Source organism: Coregonus clupeaformis, chromosome 8 (assembly GCF_020615455.1).
Source record: "Coregonus clupeaformis isolate EN_2021a chromosome 8, ASM2061545v1, whole genome shotgun sequence".
Lineage (NCBI taxonomy): Eukaryota > Metazoa > Chordata > Actinopteri > Salmoniformes > Salmonidae > Coregonus > Coregonus clupeaformis.
In genome coordinates this window covers 50,857,412-50,876,493 of record NC_059199.1, presented here as the reverse complement: position 1 = coordinate 50,876,493, position 19,082 = coordinate 50,857,412, and the positions used below count along the sequence as shown (strand labels likewise).

Sequence of the window (19,082 nt, the reverse complement as noted above, 5' to 3'; positions counted from 1 at the left end):
TAAGCCCCTCCCTGACAAGGGGAAAAAGTTGCTGGTCTCGCGCTACATTTGGGCTGCACCTCAAACCTTGGTTGGTCTGAACACAGTCTTTTTCCTACAGACGTGAACTCCTACCTGATGCCCATGAGCTCGGCCTTCCTCATGAGCTTCCTGATAGCAGAGGCGCTGGAGGTCAGGGGTCGTGGAAGCTTCTCCCGGGGGACCCAGGCCTGGGGCCGGGTGTTACGGGACAGCTCTGCCCTGGCCCGGTACTGCTGCAGCCGGGTGGTGATACGGGCCTGCCAGGGGTTCAACACAACACAAAGAAACACACACTTCATTATCTAATGACAGCTTGGCTCTGTCCCAAATGGCACCCTATCCCCTATATGGGCCCTGGTCAAAAGTAGTGCATTATATTGGGAATAGGATGCCATTTTGGACGCAGCCATTACAACTTACAACCTCCCCAGGTTGTTCTTGCGGTGTTCTCCTTCAACTCACTTGGTAAAATAAAAAGGTAAATCATGGAGAACTAACTGTCGAAGACTGAATCTTGTACATAGTACAATGAACTATGTCGCAAACACTGACAAGCATTTCTATTCATGTCCAAAGACAACATTCTGCAGTCCTAACAGCGCCGAAACAGTGTGAATCTGAGCCAGTCTTGACCTCTCACCTGTGCCTCGGGGGCCAGCTGCTTCTCTTTGTCCTGTAGAGACGCCTTACAGTAGGACTGGAGCGCCAGGTAGTTCTTCCTCTTCCACTTCCTGTCATAGCGGTCCGCATGCTGCTTACAGTACGCAAAGAAGGGATCGGCTATGTCCTGGGGAAACACACACACGTGTTCATATCATGATCGACTACAGGTGAACATAGCTCCTTGTGCACTGCGTATGGCATGTCTTTCAGCACTCTTAAGTTAAGAGATCTGTTTTCCTGTGTGAAATACAGTCACTTATGTAATTCTAAATAATAGTAATGTTTCCATGTTATGTGAGATAAAAATAACAGCCATTCAGCGCTCTCATAGAGTGATGAACTGTGCTCACTGCTGAAGTAGAGTGCATCTTATTCCTAGAACAGAGTATGGCAATGGTGATTTTTCTCAGAAATGGTCTTCCAAATTCCAGGTAAGAAAACAGTGAAGACAATGAAAGCCTCTATTTCTTAACTATATTCCATATCCACAACAACCATACAGTCCACCTACAAGACCCTATGATATTTTCTTTCCCTCTCTCCCTCTTCCTCCGCAGTCATAGAGAGAAAAACATACTACAAAACCCCAGCCATTTCCCAGACAGGCAGGCAGCCCCTGGCTCCCCTAGAATCGTTTAGGCTTAAGGTGTTTCGGCGGATTTTATCAGAGGCTTCACCTGTTGATAGGGGCCCTTTGCCACAGCTCAATGGATTAAGTGGATAGCGGTGAGTAGGCACTTTCTGGGCCGGGTTTATCAGTACGCTGGCCGCCTTTGTGCCGCAGAAATAAGTGACGCGAGGTGAATACATCAGCTGCACTGCAGACAGATCCTGAATACTACCTATAACCAGAGCCTTATAGTGTCCTTATTATATAGACATTTTTTATTACATTCTCGATAGAAGGCTCTGCCTATAGCAGGAGGTTGGTGAGGGAGCCAACTGTTTTAAAAGACTAGTCGTTTGGGACCAGAGGATCTTACAGTAAATTAATATGTTACTGTCTTCTTGACAAACTGATCCCAGGTAATGAAGTGAATCAATTGATCTGATTAATTAAGGCTATTGATGAGAGGTCAGGAAACTGGGATCGGATGGATATCCTGCACTAAGAACCCCCCACCCCCCTATGTTGTTCAAATGCATTTCAGGGACTGTGAAAGAGCTATCACCATAAAAGGCTTTAAAAACAGACTGAAATTTAATAAAATCCCACTTCTGACACCATATGTGAGGAATATCACCCCCCCAAAAAGTACACAGGGTCACATGATTAATGTCCGGTCTTCTTCTCTCACCTCCTCTGCAGCGGCCTCGGAGAGAAGCCCCTCCCTTTGAGCACAGGTCACATGGAAGTAGGATCGGCACATGCCAGCATCACAGCTAATACACACGCCTGTCCGGGCAAACCGGGCATCCTCGCAGAAACTGCACTCCTGGACAAAGAGAAAGCAAAAACATAGGTCAGAAACTCCACTTATGAACAAAAGGTAAAAAGAAAATGGAGATCTCAGAAACTGCACTCAGGGACATAGGAAAACATAGAGGTTCAGAAACTTCAACATTGACTTCGCTCAGTTCTGCCAAAGGAACAAGGTGACCACTTGGAGAAACTTGCAAATGCTTTAATTATTCTCAAAATGTTTATGATAATACAAACATTTCCAGCAGTAATTTCTTTTCAGTGTGTAAAGGCCCTGAATCACTGCAGGAAGCCTTTTCAATTGTTTCTAAAAGTCATTCTCTTCATTAAAAGTGTATTCTACTGGCTTAGTGACCCTCAAAATGGTGTCAGCTAGAATGAATGTCAGAGTGACTGCACTCTGATGGATCACTGTGTTTAGTTGGATGTAAAGTGTTGGACAGTAACCAACCACACAAGTCACTTTATTACGGTCTTAAAGTGCTGCTCCTCATTAACCAGACTTATTAATCAACAGACAATGGGAGTCCAAAAATCTAAAACACATTCCTCAGTCTTCGACTCTGATAAAGCATTTTTGAAGTAATATAGATTGATTTTGTTTCACACGATTTACACTGTTTAACATAAATATTTTGATCGCATCATCAGCATCATCTTTATTCTATAAAACATTTTAAAACATTTAATTTGTACTTGCCTTGGCCCCATACTTGGAGTAGTTCATCTCTGTGAGAGTCACTGGTCGTAATTTATCAATGTCCCCAAACGCTACACCAGGGACGTAGAGCGCACAAACCACATGAACCCATCTAGAAAATACACATGAAAAGAAACAAAAGATACATCTGCAAAATGGCTATTTGAAGCACGTGCCTACTTAACCAATGAAAGCAGAGACCATTATACACATTGAGAGTATACTAAATAGAGATTGGGTAGTCCACATGAAGTAAACACAAGCTTTCTAATTGTCACAATTCAAGAGATTGAACAGGAACTTAAAAACGTACAATGTTACAAATTTGGAATTCGTAACATCATAAAAATTGCAGAAAACAATAATTGCAGGATGTAACATATAATACAAAATTGATGACGTTGTACACAATTGTGCACAATTTACGGGGACCTGTTTTGGCTCGTGAGGGCTACTTTCAAAAACTACTGGCTGAAATTATACAAAACCTTTATAACGCATCTTTAAAGTAAAGATTATCCCATTTTTTATGTTATATTGTTTTTGTGCATCTCTGAGCGATGTTCTATTCCCTGGGTCATTTCATGTTTTCATGTGTATCTGAGCTATTGCCATTCAAGCAGGCAGAAATTCTGCCGGTATGACGTAGCATTGCGATAAAGCCACTCTCACTACACTGGAAGTTAATAGGAATACGACTTTTAGATCGTGAAAACATCTATCATACATGTCAGATTTCAATACTGGCCGATGTCATAACGCGGGAGGTTGTCTTCTCTCGAATGAGCCATTGATCATATTTTTGCGATATTCCTACCTTGAGAAATGTGTAATTTAAAAGAGGGTCTAACACATTTCTCCTATTTGTCTGCCTCTTCAGTCCAGGGTGTATTGTATGGTGTCATTGCGAATGACAGACTCCACTCTGTGAGGCACATCGATCTGCAGGATGAACATGGTGAGATTGTAGACTACTAAATTTATAGTGCAGTTTGTTTAGGCAATTTTACAGCCAACTACCTACTTCACATGCTGATATTGTCTTTGGTATTATTGTGTGTAGCTACGTTTGCTAGCTAGCCAGCCAGCCCATAGAGAGAGCATTGCATTGTGGGTTTTGTAGTCGACTTGAGCTGCAACAGATTTCCACAACAATTTTCACGTTGATACCAACCTTATTATATCGACAAAATGAAACATTTGTTCACAACAAATATTGTTCTCACATATTTTATAGTCATTAGTGGTTTTGGGGGGATTTTTCCTTTTAAGTTATACAAGTAAATGTGTGCTGACAAAGCTCTATTAAATTAGGCACTGCAAATGCGTCAAATGTAAACAATGCAAAATTGGAAAAGTTCAGTCAGATAATTAACAGACATTAATCACTTAAACACTTAAAAAGCTTTGAAATCTTCAGTAGTTGATTTCAGCAGCCCAAGCCACACTCTCTGACAGAGCATCCGTTTGGTGTGACACAATTTCAAATGCGGACTTTGGGGAAGAGAATCCAAAGTCCAATATAAAGATATCCAGCTCCAGCAAGCAAGCGAGCGCTCCACAGTTTAATTTGCTGTGTTTTTCATGCTCTAGTGAAGTAGTAAATTCGGGTGCAGGTTGGCTGAGGCGCACTATCAGCAATAGCTTGGCTGAGTCTCCACGCTTCACATAACACACTTTCTCTCTCTCTATCCCTCACTGTCTCTCCTCTCTTTTTCTTCACCCCATCTTCTTCTCCTTCCCTCACTTGCTTTCTTTCCCCTCTCTCCATTCCCTACCCTTCGCTCTTTTTCTTCTTCAACGCTGAATGTACGCATGGAGAGAGGCTTGCCTACAGTAAATTACCATTGACGGCCAACAACTTTTGTTGAAGTAGTTGAATTCCTAGAGTGTATGTGATTGATCCAATGTAATGTAAGGCTCCCAAATTAAATAATGTGAAAAATCATCAAAGCAGTGTGTCGAATCATGACCCACCTCCCAGCGTCAGTCTCTTTAAAGATCCCGTCCTGATTGGGGCAGAGCTCACAGCTGGGCGTGACTCCGTTCTTGCAGGCATCGCAGAACCACGGTTCCGTGGAGTTCTCCGAGGCGGAACTCATGATGGAGTCACTCTCCCCGTCCACTCCATAGCAACCTGGAAGACATGTAGAACGTCTATCAGTTGCATCATCAGAGGTTCTTTCCACAACGCTGACCAGTAGCTAACACTGGCTAACATATTCCATTAGCTTTTACATTTGCTGCTAACATTGTGAGGTTAGCTAGTAGTTAACAGTTCAAAACTTTACAGATTTGTATCTATTCTATCATGCAGTAGCTCTGACTATCAGAGTAAGGGTTGCAGAATCCATTACATTGTCTAACAACAAGTTGGTGGATCCTCTTAAAAGGTGCGAAGGCTGTGTCACACCTAGGACCGAGAAGACCAGGGAACAGTGCCCTGACAAGCAAACAAATTGATGTCAACTTGCTGTTTACTTGTTTCCCCTCAAATCTCCAGAAAGCTTTACACTTTCTCTAAAACCTTTTGCTCCAGCTTTCTAAATGGGGAACATTTGATCATATTATCGAGGCCTAAGACTAGAGAAGCGAGAGAAGCCACAAGCAAAGCATGTTAATGTTGTGTTCTTACATTTCCAGGCTTGCCAAAACAATTACTTTAGTTGATACGGTTTCTATGGCTGCTATTACACTGGCCGAACGTGCTCCGCACTACCAATGAGGGCAGCAATCAGCCTCTCTGCCTTCCATTGGAGAGATAACACACTGGCTCCTAATTCAGTCAAACCAGCCTCCAGGCTCTCTGAGCTATGGGAGAGACTCACAAACCAAAAGCTAAATGCTCTGTATGCTCGTCACTCTGGACCACGCTGGGGAATCAGTCGAGTCTGACGACCCACCGGCGGCAATCATCGAGAAGCCACACCAGACGGCAATGTTTATTCAGTTGTATGTTGTTTGTATGTTTTTTTTTCTCTCAGCGCGTAATGTCCTCTATAGGTGCTCTCTGATTGGGTCCATTTGTTCTGCATCACCGTGAATAGACAGGCTCGAGTGGATTGAAAGCGATGTTCGTCAGTGTAGAAAATAGGGGGGTTATATAGTGTACTGCTGTATCCTGCAGGTTTATTTACGACCAGGTCAGAATTACATTAATCAAGTCAGGATTACATCAATCAAGCACTGATTATTTAATATGGCAATTAGTACACAGCTGGAGCTTCACCCTGACCTCCAAACCCTGATATCTGCCTCACATTTAACTACAACAAACAAACAAAAAAACATTTCCTTCCTTCCTTCCTTCTCAATTCTTCCCCCCCGTAGTATGTGGGTAAGGGCAAGAGGCTAAGTCCCCAGGTGCTCCAATATAGCTCAAGGTTTATTTTCTTAAATAAAATATATAACTGAAAATACTGTTGGCAACAGTTGGGTGCTTAATAGTGATTGGTGCTTTGAATCAAGGAAACCCGGAGCTGTGAACGATCACCATGCTGGTTTTACCGACTTACGGCTGAACCGTCGCCGCAAATCTCCGATGTTCCTTTTGAACCGAGATACAACGCTGGGAGCACTAAGCCATGGGGTGCTGGCTAATGTGAGCTAAGCTGACCAAAAGTGATGACTACGGGATAGCTTCATAATCCTCCAAGTGAAGATTATCCTTGTCAGAAATGACGAGCTTGGCAGTTAAAAAGGGTATGGGGGTAGGGGTAGGGTGTCGACTAAATCAAGAGAAGAAGTACTTTTAACTGTATCAAGATTTAATAGTGAAAGAAAGGTCTCTCTGGGTATATTGTGTTAACATATACAAGTGTGAATATAAGTGTGTGTGTGTGTGTGTGTGTGTGTGTGTATGGTTCTGAATCTCCATATGTTCTAATATGAAGATGAGGGAGGAAGTGTTGGAGTGTTTTTCTTCTTCCCAGGATCAAAGGAAAAGTAATGGGCACACCTCATATTGGTGAGAGAGCAATCAGTTATTTTGACAGTGCATAGATGGGTTCCCATTTTCAAGTTGGCAGCGATGTCACACTAATCATCTCTGTAAGGTTCTCAACACAGCCAACATAATGTCCATCTCTGCCTCCTCCTGAGAGGAAGGTAGAGAGAGTATACACACACACACACACACACACACACACACACACCTGTCAGAGCTACGCCATTAAAGGGTAATTCAGTTCATTATTATCTATGCTGCTTCAGTGCTACCTGTTCCATCATTACATCCATCATTACATCCCATTTAGATTTCAAATGCAAATGATTTCAGATGGAAGTGGAACAAATCAATATTCCTCATGTCTATTACCCCATCCCCAAATATCTCAAGTTCAATAGTCAATATTTTGAGAAATGTACATAACTGCAGTGTTCTCTTCCTACATGCAGTTCAATACAGTGTTAATCAATTCAATAAACCATTAGGCTAGGTAAAAACAGGTTTGAAAATATAAGCTTTTTGTGATTTAACTCATGTGGTTTTACTCACATTTACTCTAATCTCTATCTCTAGTTGAATCTATTCATCTCACTCTGTGGCTGCCTGTCAAAATATTTATTCCCCCCCCAAAAAGAGAAAAACTCCAGCATGTTCAAGATGGATGCTCTTAGATTAGTTCAATTCAATTCAATTTCTCCATGAATGGTAACACTTTTCATTCCAAGATTAAGTGGACCTATTCAAAAGCACTCATATAAGCAGAGCTGGTGTGCAAAATGGGGCATCACAGAGACAACACACACACACAGCTCAGATCTCACTGAATAACACATTTTCAAGACAGATGTGTGTATGTGTTTTCAGAAGGATGGTTTTCAGATCTTCCTTTAAATCAGCGGCACTGAATTAAAACTCCATACTAAGATGGAGGGCGATCTCTCAAAACATCACTTTAGTCTGCTCCTTTTTAAAAACAATGGAATCATTCCCATGGCCAGTAAACCATAGAATAAATCATTTACTTGTTATAAGGGGGAGAAAATCCACAAGGCTAAACCTGTTTTGAAAGGAAGACAGAGAGAGAGAGGGAGAGGTAATTCAATAATAAGTATAATTAAATGTTCTCATCTGACAATGGATTACAACACCATTTCTAAAATGAAAGCTAACTGTCAATAAGCAGCTTCACAATGCCTTGCTTTCCTCTATGGGTGCTGGGGTCCCATTCATTCATTCACCTGCACTTCTCCTCCTCTTGGATTGAATTCATCTGAAGACACTGGATATAACACAATATCAGCTTAATATTTTTTGGTTCGCTTAAAGGCCCACTCTGTGATATTTACTATGAATTTGAGAGTGGTTAGGCCAAATTTCTCCAGCCTCATTATAGAAAATCAAGTGGCAGGGCTGGCGTTTGGTTATTTGTTATATTAAGGCGTGGGCCTTTAAATGCATTTCAGGGGTTTCGGGAGCTGCCCTTGTAGCATTAATGTTTCTGCAGTTAGTTGAAACAGCATGAGGGAAAACATGGTTTTTAACCTTGAGCTGAGCTAGGCCCTTAACCCACATTTATGTGATAATTACCCTGGTGTATAACAGGATAATACGGAGGATATACAGAAGGATGAGGCCATAAGTCTGCTAAGCACTAAATTACCCTCATCTAAAACTGCTATCGCCTTACCAAGGCTGCCTTCAAATGGCACTACTAAGAGGACTGCGTGACAGAGGAACGACAAGAGCAGGTATTGACAAATGACTATGATTAGGCTACTAGGCTTATACTTCAAACAGTACAAAGGGTAGACTCTTTACAGTTCTGCGACAGACTAAACTATGTCATTTAAATGGACCACCGGTTGAATGTAATGCACAATATAGGGAATGAGGGGCCATTTCAGACGCAGTCATACACTGAAGCATACTTACAGTAAAGAAAGGATAGAAGGAAACGGTATATGATTAGTGCCTGTACGATATCTGTAGCTGATTTATAGTACAAAGGCCCCAAGGACACTGTCAGAGTGTCAGAGAGAGAGAACCTTCATCATCTACTGGGGATTCAGTCAACTGTCTTTCTGCAGTTATTACAGTATGACACAGTTACAGTCACAAATGGGCATTGTAGGGACTCTTAAAAACTCTAGCTGTGATTTCTAGGCCTGGGCTCAGTACACTCCACTCACCAGTGTTTAGCCCAAGGATGTAAAACACACTAAAAGTTTGTTTTAAATGAGAAAGAAAATTCTCATACTTTTTAATTAGTTTGAACTGCTAAATGTGATGTCCATTGCAGCGACAACAAAAAACATCCCTCCCAAACATATTTTTTTCTACTGAATATGCATTTAAACAAATAAGCCCAAACAGCGGAGCCTAAATGAATTAAGCACATTTGAGAAGATAATTAACTTTACGGTCCAGAACTCGTTAGGGAGTGAAATCAATAGTACAGGGGTTTAATTGGAATGAGAACGCGTCCCAAATGGCACCCTATTCCTTATTAGTGCACTACTTTTGCCCAGAGCCCTATGTAGGGAATAGGGTGCCATTTGGGACTCAACCTAGGCCTATTAATGACAATGTCATTTTCTTTATTAGGGGAGAGCATTTTAACAGCCGTGCTGCTTTAAAATGACACTGGATACCATTACACTGCTGAAACGGTAAAACTGCAAGACAAAAAATTAAATAAATTATAAAGGGACATAAAAACAACAAACAAGTGACTGTCTTTGCTACTGAAAAGCTATAATTAGCATTTAGGCTTCAGTCCAGAACACATAAAGCAGATCGAGAGAGAGAAAGAGTGTCGGAGTTACTTTAATGGCGGCACAGTTAATGATGTCTGTCATCATTCAACACACACACAGAAACACACGCTAGCCCATGCTAATCAAAAGCAGCTAGTCTGCATAGTACAGGGCTGTGATAGAAACAGGCTCTGTCTGTCCGAACAACTGGCTCTCTGGGCCTCTGCTCAGCGCTCACCAAGGCTTTTGATCTCTCTCCCTCTCTCTGCACTGGACTTCCTACATCTTCTCCTTTCATTTTTCATCCATCATTCTTTCCTCTGGTCCGAGGAGGAGAGGAGAGGAGGAGAGTGTCTGTCTGAACGAGGGAATGTGCAGTCCTCCTCCGAAGAGAACAAAGAGTTCTGGAGTGAAGCAGAGAGACGAGACGAAGTGGTCGGACAACTCACCCGAGCTGCATATAATGACAGCTCATCTCCTCCTTACGATCCCTCCCTTGTTCTCTCTCTCTCTCTCTTTCCTGTTACCATCCCTTGTTCTCCCGCTTCACCCTCACGCTCTTGTTTTTTTTTAAAGAGCACTCCTCTACAGCCCAGAGAAAGGAGGATGAAGGATAACCCAGCACCTTTTGACCCAAAGAAACCATGAGCTATACGTGAGCTAGTTGGAGCCAAAAAGGCTAACAGAACAATCCCATAGAATCTCAAGAGGAACAACTGAACAAGCTAGGTCACAGTTAGAAGTTAGTGACAGCAGCAGCAGCCTCTGCCTTGCTTTAGCGTACTCTCCTCCTCCCACTACAGTTGAAACTCCTGATGTGGCTAAACACCAGTTCACTTTCCTCTCTTCTCCTCAGGTTGGGTGGGGCACTGGGCACAGAATCTGTTTCCCATTTCATGCCAGCACCATCTCATGCATATGACAGGTTCTGCATTGTCGCATGGGTAGGTACGCACGTGTGTGTGTGTGGGGGGTGGGTGGGGTCACCTTTCCAAGCTGCTGCGCAGACAGCCGTGTGGGCCAACACTCTCCTGAACCAATCAACCCCCCTCTCCCTCAGGGCGCCTGGCACCGTGGCGCAGCTGGCACTCAAGGGTGGCAGGCGGCTGGCGAGGGAGGGCCTTGTGTGCGTGTCTAAGAAGTGGCTGGCGAGGGAGGGGCAGTGTTCAGTATGGAACAGATGTCTGTTCAGTCGGGGGCGGCCACGACACTCCTACCTGCCTGCCCCTCTCCACCGCGGGAGGGGAAAATGCCATGCTGAGGCAAATGAAGGAGAAAGAGAGAGTTCCTCCCTGTCACTATCTTGCTCTTCTACAGTCCTCCAACTTGTATGCATGTCTTTCTGTGCATTTTCTACAGTCCTCCAACTTGTATGCATGTCTTTCTGTGCATTTTCTACAGTCCTCCAACTTGTATGCATGTCTTTCTGTGCATTTTCTACAGTCCTCCAACTTGTATGCATGTCTTTCTGTGCATTTTCTACAGTCCTCCAACTTGTATGCATGTCTTACTGTGCATTTTCTACAGTCCTCCCACTCCCTCTTTCCATCCCCTTCCACTCGTTCACTCTCTACGTCTCTCCATCTCTCTCCTTCCTCTCTTGCATTTGTGTAGTCTCCCCCTCCCCTCTCTCCCCCTTACAAAATGCGCATCCTCTCTCTCACTTCGTTGTAATAGAAAGAAAATGAAAGATTGTAATACAAGCCCCTTCCGACTCAATTCATTTTGTAATAGCCAGAGAAAGTCTGGTTGGTAAATGAAATGCATTCTTTCCCAACTGTAATTGAGCAAGACATTAGGAATAAATGGACAGAATAAATATAGGGAGGACACAAATAATTGGATGCTGCATGTTACTACGAGAAAAACATTTGTAGCTTGGGCCTTTTCTTATGGAGCACAAATTGTTCTGTGGCCCTGTAGTAAAGTAGAACAGGAATATGCATTGTTTGACCAGGCACCTTTAATACATTACTACAATACAGATAATAGGCACGAAGATTAATACTTGAGCTGTTGATCAATGATATCAACAAAGCAACTTCATCAAAAGCCAAACTAGTTGGTTTATTTTAAACCTATGAAGTAGCAGGTACAGTAAATTACTAGAAACATTTTACAAGACCAGATAGCCTGAGAAAAGTCACTTATTCCACCTTGTAAAACAACACAACCTATGAACTGGCCTCAAAGTGCCCCTTCTGCATGTTCTGTTCTGGTCTCTCCCTGACTCCACACCACTCAGCATGGTCCCCTCTGTTCTGCTCTGGTCTCTCCAGTCCCTGACTCCACACCACTCAGCATGGTCCCCTCTGTTTTGCTCTGGTCTCTCCAGTCCCTGACTCCACACCACTCAGCATGGTCCCCTCTGTTCTGTTCTGGTCTCTCCAGTCCCTGACTCCACACCACTCAGCATGGTCCCCTCTGTTTTGCTCTGGTCTCTCCAGTCCCTGACTCCACACCACTCAGCATGGTCCCCTCTGTTCTGCTCTGGTCTCTCCAGTCCCTGACTCCACACCACTCAGCATGGTCCCCTCTGTTTTGCTCTGGTCTCTCCAGTCCCTGACTCCACACCACTCAGCATGGTCCCCTCTGTTCTGCTCTGGTCTCTCCAGTCCCTGACTCCACACCACTCAGCATGGTCCCCTCTGTTCTGCTCTGGTCTCTCCAGTCCCTGACTCCACACCACTAAGCATGGTCCCCTCTGTTCTGCTCTGGTCTCTCCAGTCCTTGACTCCACACCACTCAGCATGGTCCCCTCTGCTCTGGTCTCTCCAGTCCCTGACTCCACACCACTCAGCATGGTCCCCTCTGTTCTGCTCTGGTCTCTCCAGTCCCTGACTCCACACCACTCAGCATGGTCCCCTCTGTTCTGCTCTGGTCTCTCCAGTCCCTGACTCCACACCACTCAGAATGGTCCCCTCTTTTCTGCTCTGGTCTCTCCAGTCCCTAACTCCACACCACTCAGCATGGTCCCCTCTGTTCTGCTCTGGTCTCTCCAGTCCCTGACTCCACACCACTCAGCATGGTCCCCTCTGTTCTGCTCTGGTCTCTCCCTGACTCCACACCACTCAGCATGGTCCCCTCTGTTCTGCTCTGGTCTCTCCAGTCCCTGACTCCACACCACTCAGCATGGTCCCCTCTGCTCTGGTCTCTCCAGTCCCTGACTCCACACCACTCAGCATGGTCCCCTCTGTTCTGCTCTGGTCTCTCCAGTCCCTGACTCCACACCACTCAGCATGGTCCCCTCTGTTCTGCTCTGGTCTCTCCAGTCCCTGACTCCACACCACTCAGCATGGTCCCCTCTGCTCTGGTCTCTCCAGTCCCTGACTCCACACCACTCAGCATGGTCCCCTCTGTTCTGCTCTGGTCTCTCCAGTCCCTGACTCCACACCACTCAGCATGGTCCCCTCTGTTCTGCTCTGGTCTCTCCAGTCCCTGACTCCACACCACTCAGCATGGTCCCCTCTGTTCTGCTCTGCCTCTTCTCATGGAGATTAGACAGGTCTCAGAGGAACACAATATTAACACAGGGAGGGAGAGATAAGTATGTGTGTGAGTGTGTGAGTGCTAGAGATAGAGATAGAGAGAGGGAAGGAGATAAACGTAGCACCAGCTCCTAGTGTCCTACAGTATTTATGCTCATACACCATTGGTGATTAGGCCTGTGCTCCTCTCCCAGGATTCATGAGTGGTGTGTGTGCATACTGTGTCTCCCTAAGAACGTGTGAGTGTTGCTCGAAGGACTGACTTGCAACACTGCACTTGAAAGACCCTGGCTGTTTCAAGGTTACCCTCTGATTTAGTGCTGCCAATGGCCATGGTGTGTGCGTGCATGCGCACGTACATTCTGTTTCTAGGTGCTTTAAATCAGTCAAACATTGTAAATAAATAAATAAAGTGGTCGTAATTGAAAATTATCGCTGTCACATTGATCAGTGGTGTGCATGGGCGGCGTTACCACGCCTGTCCAGAGGAGAAGGCCACATCTAAGAGACCATTTAAGGAGCCATTGATTTTGTCTCCAACCAGTCAGAGGAAGACATAATGAGCTAATAATGCTAGATGATGAGGAAGAGGGTTAGTCTGTTAGTTCCCCAGGCCAGGGCAGTATGGGGAGAATGCACTTCTGGTTTGCTGGTTTCCCTGTTTATGTTAAGGTGTTGGGTGGACGGTGAAGGGGGGATTATTTTGTGTTTGTTTCTGGTATATGGAACTTGCAACCAAAACTTCTGAAACCCCAGCCTAGCACCCAAACACTGCCTCATTTTTAAATCTCTTCCTTGACAAAATTAGCTTTTCTTCTGACCCAAACCTGAACAGCTAGCAAGGTAGTCCTAGCCTTTCTAAATGTTTCTGACCTGTGCTTACCATAAAATAAGAAAAGGCTACCTCCAGGCAAAAACCTGACCTAACGTAAAATCAACATCTGATTTTAGTTGCTATTTAGTTATGTGTCCACAAACATGTATTTTACTTGAAATAAACCAACCCTTAAAATCCTGTCGTTGATTTGTGGTTGAAATCTGGTTGAAATGAGCTTACTTTGAACACTTTTAGCATTTTCAAGTATGTTGAAAAGATACAACAGATGACGTTGAAGCAACCTTGGTTCAAAGTATTTTTGCCTGGTGGGTCTGTTATATACAGTAACCTTTATCTCTCTGGTGCTGCTTACCTTCGTGTACGGTCACGCCACAGTTGTCACACTGGATGATCTCGTCAGCATCCTCGCTGTTGTCTCCCAGACACACACAGCAGATCAGGATGTGTTCCATCCTCTGGGCCGCCGCGCTCCAGGTCTGGGCACGCTCCAGCAAGGCATCCTGGGTAGACAGGAAGTGGGAGACACAGTAAAGGTACAGTAAAACCATTATAAATGCACCCTTATACACTATATTGTGTTGGGCTGTTTTTAACTAGGTTAAATGTCTATATCTCAAAAAGGTATTTTTATCTCCGTGTTTGAATGTTATCCACGGTTACGTGTGATTCTAATATGCTTGTATGCACCGGACCCAAAAAATTAAGTTCCCAGCCTCTACAAACAAAGGTCCTCCAAGTCGTAAGTCTAAAGCCTCTCACAATCCCCCCTCTCCTTTGACCACAGATCGTTATTGATAGATAGCAGTAGGCTAAATCCCATTCACACTGATGGACTCCAAGCTAAGTCGATTAGCCTAACATAGAGCTGTAGCTCTCTAGCAGTCTCTGTGGTTCTCTCACTCTGATACCATCCAATCTCCTCATAGGATTATATGATAACTCTGTGGCGCATAGTAACATAGTGCTGGGCTGGCTAACACACTGGATCCAATGAAGGGATCAGAGAGTTATGGCTACATGATATGCCTAAATGCTGAGGGCCTTCGGCAGTTTGCTAACAACAAAGAGTTACAAGGACAAAGTTGTTTTTACCTCATTGCTCTTTCCCTGTGACATGCTGTCATTGGTCAGCTCCTCGTCAAACACACTGCTGTTCTTCACTTTCCTCTTGGGTTTCTTCACCTCTTTATCACTGTCGCTACTGCTCCCTTCTTCATTCTCATCTTCATCACCACCATCGTCATCCTCGTTGTCATCATCATCGCTACCGCTCCCGCCGTCGTCATCCTCCTCCTCCTCCTCCTCTCCCTCGCTCCCTCCTTTCTGGGCAGCCGCCGTCTTGGCCTTCTTCTTGCCGGCGGCGGGCCTCCAGTCGTTGTCGTCTTCGCTGTCGTAGTCGTCCATCTCGTTGAGCTCTTCCATGGTGGTGAAGTCCAGCATGGGTCGGTTACGACGCAGGTTCCACTTCTTGGGCTCTTGTGTGGCGGCCGTTGTTGAGCCTCCGTCCTGTGCATTACCACTACCTGGATCAAATTTCAAAGGCTTTTATTGGTCACGTTTATAAAAACATAATTTTAAAACATTTATATAAAAAACATTTATAAAAAGCCTACCTGTCCCACTCCCGCTTCCTCCACTCCCAGCCTCTGTGTCCGAGGCCTTCTCTTCTCTCCTCCGTTGGCCCCTGGGCGCCCCTGAAGGAGCAGGGTCTTTAGTGGTGGTGGTGCTAATGTCAGAGGACGGCTGCTGTTCCTTGGTCTTCTCCTCTTCCTCGGTGGGGGTGTCGTCACCTGTCAGCTCCTTGGTCTGTTCTTCATCGATGCCGTCCGTTGCAGAGCCGATGTTGTCCGAGTCACTGTCATTGTCAGAGTCCTCAGCAGCGCTCTCCTCCTTGGACCCCTCCGCCTCCTCATCACTCCCAATGGCACTACCCTCTGACCCTAGAACAGGGGAGAGGAGGACAGAGCGCATGTTCAACATGGAGTATGAATGAAAGCATGTCTGCTGTCATAATCTCTCTTTTTATGTAATTTTTTTTGTATTCAGACACCTTAAATAAAGATTAACATGACTTGAAGTTCTGATCAAATCATGTTGAAAAGTGATAACAGCAAAGTTGAAATCAGTTCTCTAACGTTATATCATGTAGCCTAATCTGCAAGGCAGATTTACAATCGGATTAACAAAAGCTGTTGGATTTCAAGGCCTCAGTTGACAGGTCCAGCATCCAACACCACAGAGCCCAGGAGGCTCACAGTACTGTAGAATCTCATTATCAGCTGCTGGCCACAGAGTGTGTGTGTATGTGTGTGTGTGTTTCAGATAGGGTGGATGGAGACCTCAGGGCCGACAGAGCGATAAATCCAGCCCAGGCAGACAGTGGCAGGCCGAGATCGCCTCAACAGCCACAGCCTGTCTCTAGATCACGCAGGGAGTCAGTGCGAAACACACCGCTCTACAAGGTCACTACCAGACACAGACAAGCAGGGTGATGAGGTCTTCATCTATACCTCGGGATGCCTGCACCTGATAGTGGGGCGGCACTGGCACACACTGTACAGAGAGTCTTGGTGGAGAAAGTATGCTAAAAACTGTTGAAAATATCACAGCTGCACATTGAAGTGTCATTCAAGTATGAAAGATGTATGCACTCACTAACTGTAAGTCGCTCTGGATAAGAGCATCTGCTAAAATGACTAAAATGTAAAAAATTCAAAGCTATTCAAGCCACAGCTAAATAGAGCCTAGTCTGCAATAGAAACCACTGCCTTGCTTTTGGGGACATTTCAAGTTGGTTTGAAGATAGGCCTAATTCTGAGTTCCATCTTTCTACTCTCCAGTTCTATCTGAGCTGACAGATGAAGATGTGAATCGCAACATAACAGGAAAGAACTGCATATGTGGTGGAAGAAAATGTGTAATTTAAAGGAGTGGATGGAAGAGGACCCTCACTGCTGTTGGTTACCTGAGGCATCTGCGTCTCCCACTTCGAAATCGCTGTCATCTGAGCTGTCATAATCTAAAGCGTCCAGCAGAGAGGCAGCCAGAGGCTTCACCTGCCTGTGCTTCGACCCACGGTCCACTGGGGAGAGGAGAGGAGAGGAGGAGTAGAGCAGAGAGGAGATTCAGTGCCATGGAAGAAAAGCATTTAATGTACTGAACGTTGCAAATATAAATTCAAATCATGATTACAAATAGCTCACAACAAACAAAATCCAAAATGAATTTCATTTTGCTGCACATTTTCATCAGCCATTGGCTGCATTGCTTTGTTGTTATTTTGGACTGATCAAAATACATTTGGCAGTATTTGATAATGGTCTGGGGATCAGACAATATAGCATGCGCAAGCATCGGTGGTGTTGATAATCATAGCAACGCACATCTCGGTCTGAGGTAGTTGAGACAAGAGTGCATGTTGTAATGCAGGGAATGTAAAACACAGCTAGCTAGTCATGCAGGGATATGGCTAGCTAGCTTTCTCCATTCAACTATTAAGGGGACAATGCTAGCTAGCTAACTAGCTGGCTAATTATCTAGCTAGCCTGTTAGCTACTAGCTAGCTTACAGAACACATGTTTTGACAGATAATGCAAAAACATAGCTACAACTGTTACAATGTAGCTAGCTAGCTAATTGGATAACGTTATTGATTATGAGCTGGCTAGTTAGCTACGTTAGCGAGATAAACAGCCGTCAACTGTCAGGCTAGCTAGCCGGCTAATTAGCTATCTAGCTAGCAATGACTCGAACCGCTAGTATGTTCATTCCATTCTCTTCGGAAAATAATGTTTATTTTTTCTTTGCTGCATAAAGCATGGTACTTTCTTCTGTCAAATGTGCATTATATTGAAAATAACACTCACTTTATCCGTTTTCTCGTTTTTACTTGATTGAACAATGGCACAAAGAACACCTCCTCAAAACATGTTCTGCGCCACACGTTTGCCACAAGAAGTGGTGACGTTCAGCACAAAGTGATGTTGTAACCATGGTAATCGGTGAATCGTCTTTGATGATGAAGAAGGTACATGTAAATTCTCGAGGATGGAGTATGATGAGATAACACAAATAAGATGTTTTTTTAAATGGCATTTGACACAGATACGGACATAAGATTATTTACATTTACATTTAAGTCATTTAGCAGACGCTCTTATCCAGAGCGACTTACAAATTAGTGCATTCAATTTAGGATAGCCAGTGGGACAACCACATCTTGATCACTGTAGGTACACTTCTTCAAACAAGCAGCTGTGAGCAAAGTCAGTGCAATCAGGGACAACTACATCTCAATCACAACCCTCAATAGTCAATAAATAATATGTATAACATTGTAGGCAGTATTTTCTTTGATAGGATGAAATATACCTCAGAATCCCAGTGATGTTATGGTAAACCAAAGTGATGAGTCCTGTCAATATTTCAAATTGGCACTAGAATTCTGTCTGACACATCTACAGATGTAGGATCTTAATTTGATCCAGTTTGCTACAGCAGGAAAATCATCCTGCCGCAACAGGACATGTTATTTATTATGTGAATTATATTTAATGGACATTTTTAAACCTCAAATACAATACAAGCTTAAGTTATCCTGCAACAGGGTGATCAAATTAAGATCCTACATCTGTAGAGATGGAATTATTTGGTCAAAACCAGATCTGATAGAACAAAAACACCAACAAATCTTTATCTGGGTTGAGCAGAATGTTGTGGGAAAAAAGATTTAAACTCTCATGTCCCCTCATCTTCATTATCCTTATGAACATTCATATGAACTTCTGAATTATTATTTTCTGAGTTGATATGAGTAGGTAGAGAAACACCTCTCTGAGAAAGTCTTCCTGAAGGTACCAGATGATTTTCCTTTTTTTGATTTACCCTATATGACTGTGCTGGTGATGGTGAGTTATATGCAGATTATGATGGATTTCATATTCACTTTAATTGTCTCAATCCACTCAAAGAGCAGGTCCTGCGAGTTCTGATGATACCATGGTTACTGGCCTTCCTTGCTTACACAACCTGTCCCCACCATAGGGAGATGTGGTTAGTCAATAGTGACAGCTGGTGATTGCCTTATCTCTCACTCTTTCATTCTCTCCACCTGAGTGTCTCTCTTATTGTCAACTGATGAGGGATATTGAATGATAAATCACTTGAGATGTAGGCCTATGTCACAGTTTCGGCCGAGGCTGCCTCTCTTCCTTGCTCGGGCAGGCTTCGGCGGTCGTCGTCCCC

At 44.1% G+C, this 19,082-nt stretch overlaps 1 protein-coding gene across 4 annotated transcripts in view; it reads right to left on the bottom strand.

The window, feature by feature from the left end:
• LOC121571904 (PHD finger protein 14) overlaps positions 1-17,793 on the bottom strand; it is an 84,865-nt gene extending 67,072 nt beyond the window's left edge. For 3 of the 4 annotated variants that reach the window (XM_041883690.2, XM_041883692.1, XM_041883693.2), the window contains exons 1-10: positions 17,705-17,793; positions 16,804-16,920; positions 15,452-15,778; positions 14,931-15,361; positions 14,191-14,338; positions 4,785-4,944; positions 2,808-2,919; positions 1,983-2,120; positions 662-808; positions 115-290 (exon numbers count right to left, since the gene is read on the bottom strand). In XM_041883690.2, coding sequence (XP_041739624.1) covers positions 115-290; positions 662-808; positions 1,983-2,120; positions 2,808-2,919; positions 4,785-4,944; positions 14,191-14,338; positions 14,931-15,361; positions 15,452-15,778; positions 16,804-16,920; position 17,705 — 1,757 coding nt within the window. In that variant the 5' untranslated portion in view covers positions 17,706-17,793. The remainder of the gene's footprint in view (positions 1-114; positions 291-661; positions 809-1,982; positions 2,121-2,807; positions 2,920-4,784; positions 4,945-14,190; positions 14,339-14,930; positions 15,362-15,451; positions 15,779-16,803; positions 16,921-17,704) is intronic. The other variant, XM_041883691.2, reaches the window with a different exon arrangement.
• Between the last annotated feature and the right edge of the window lie 1,289 nt (positions 17,794-19,082).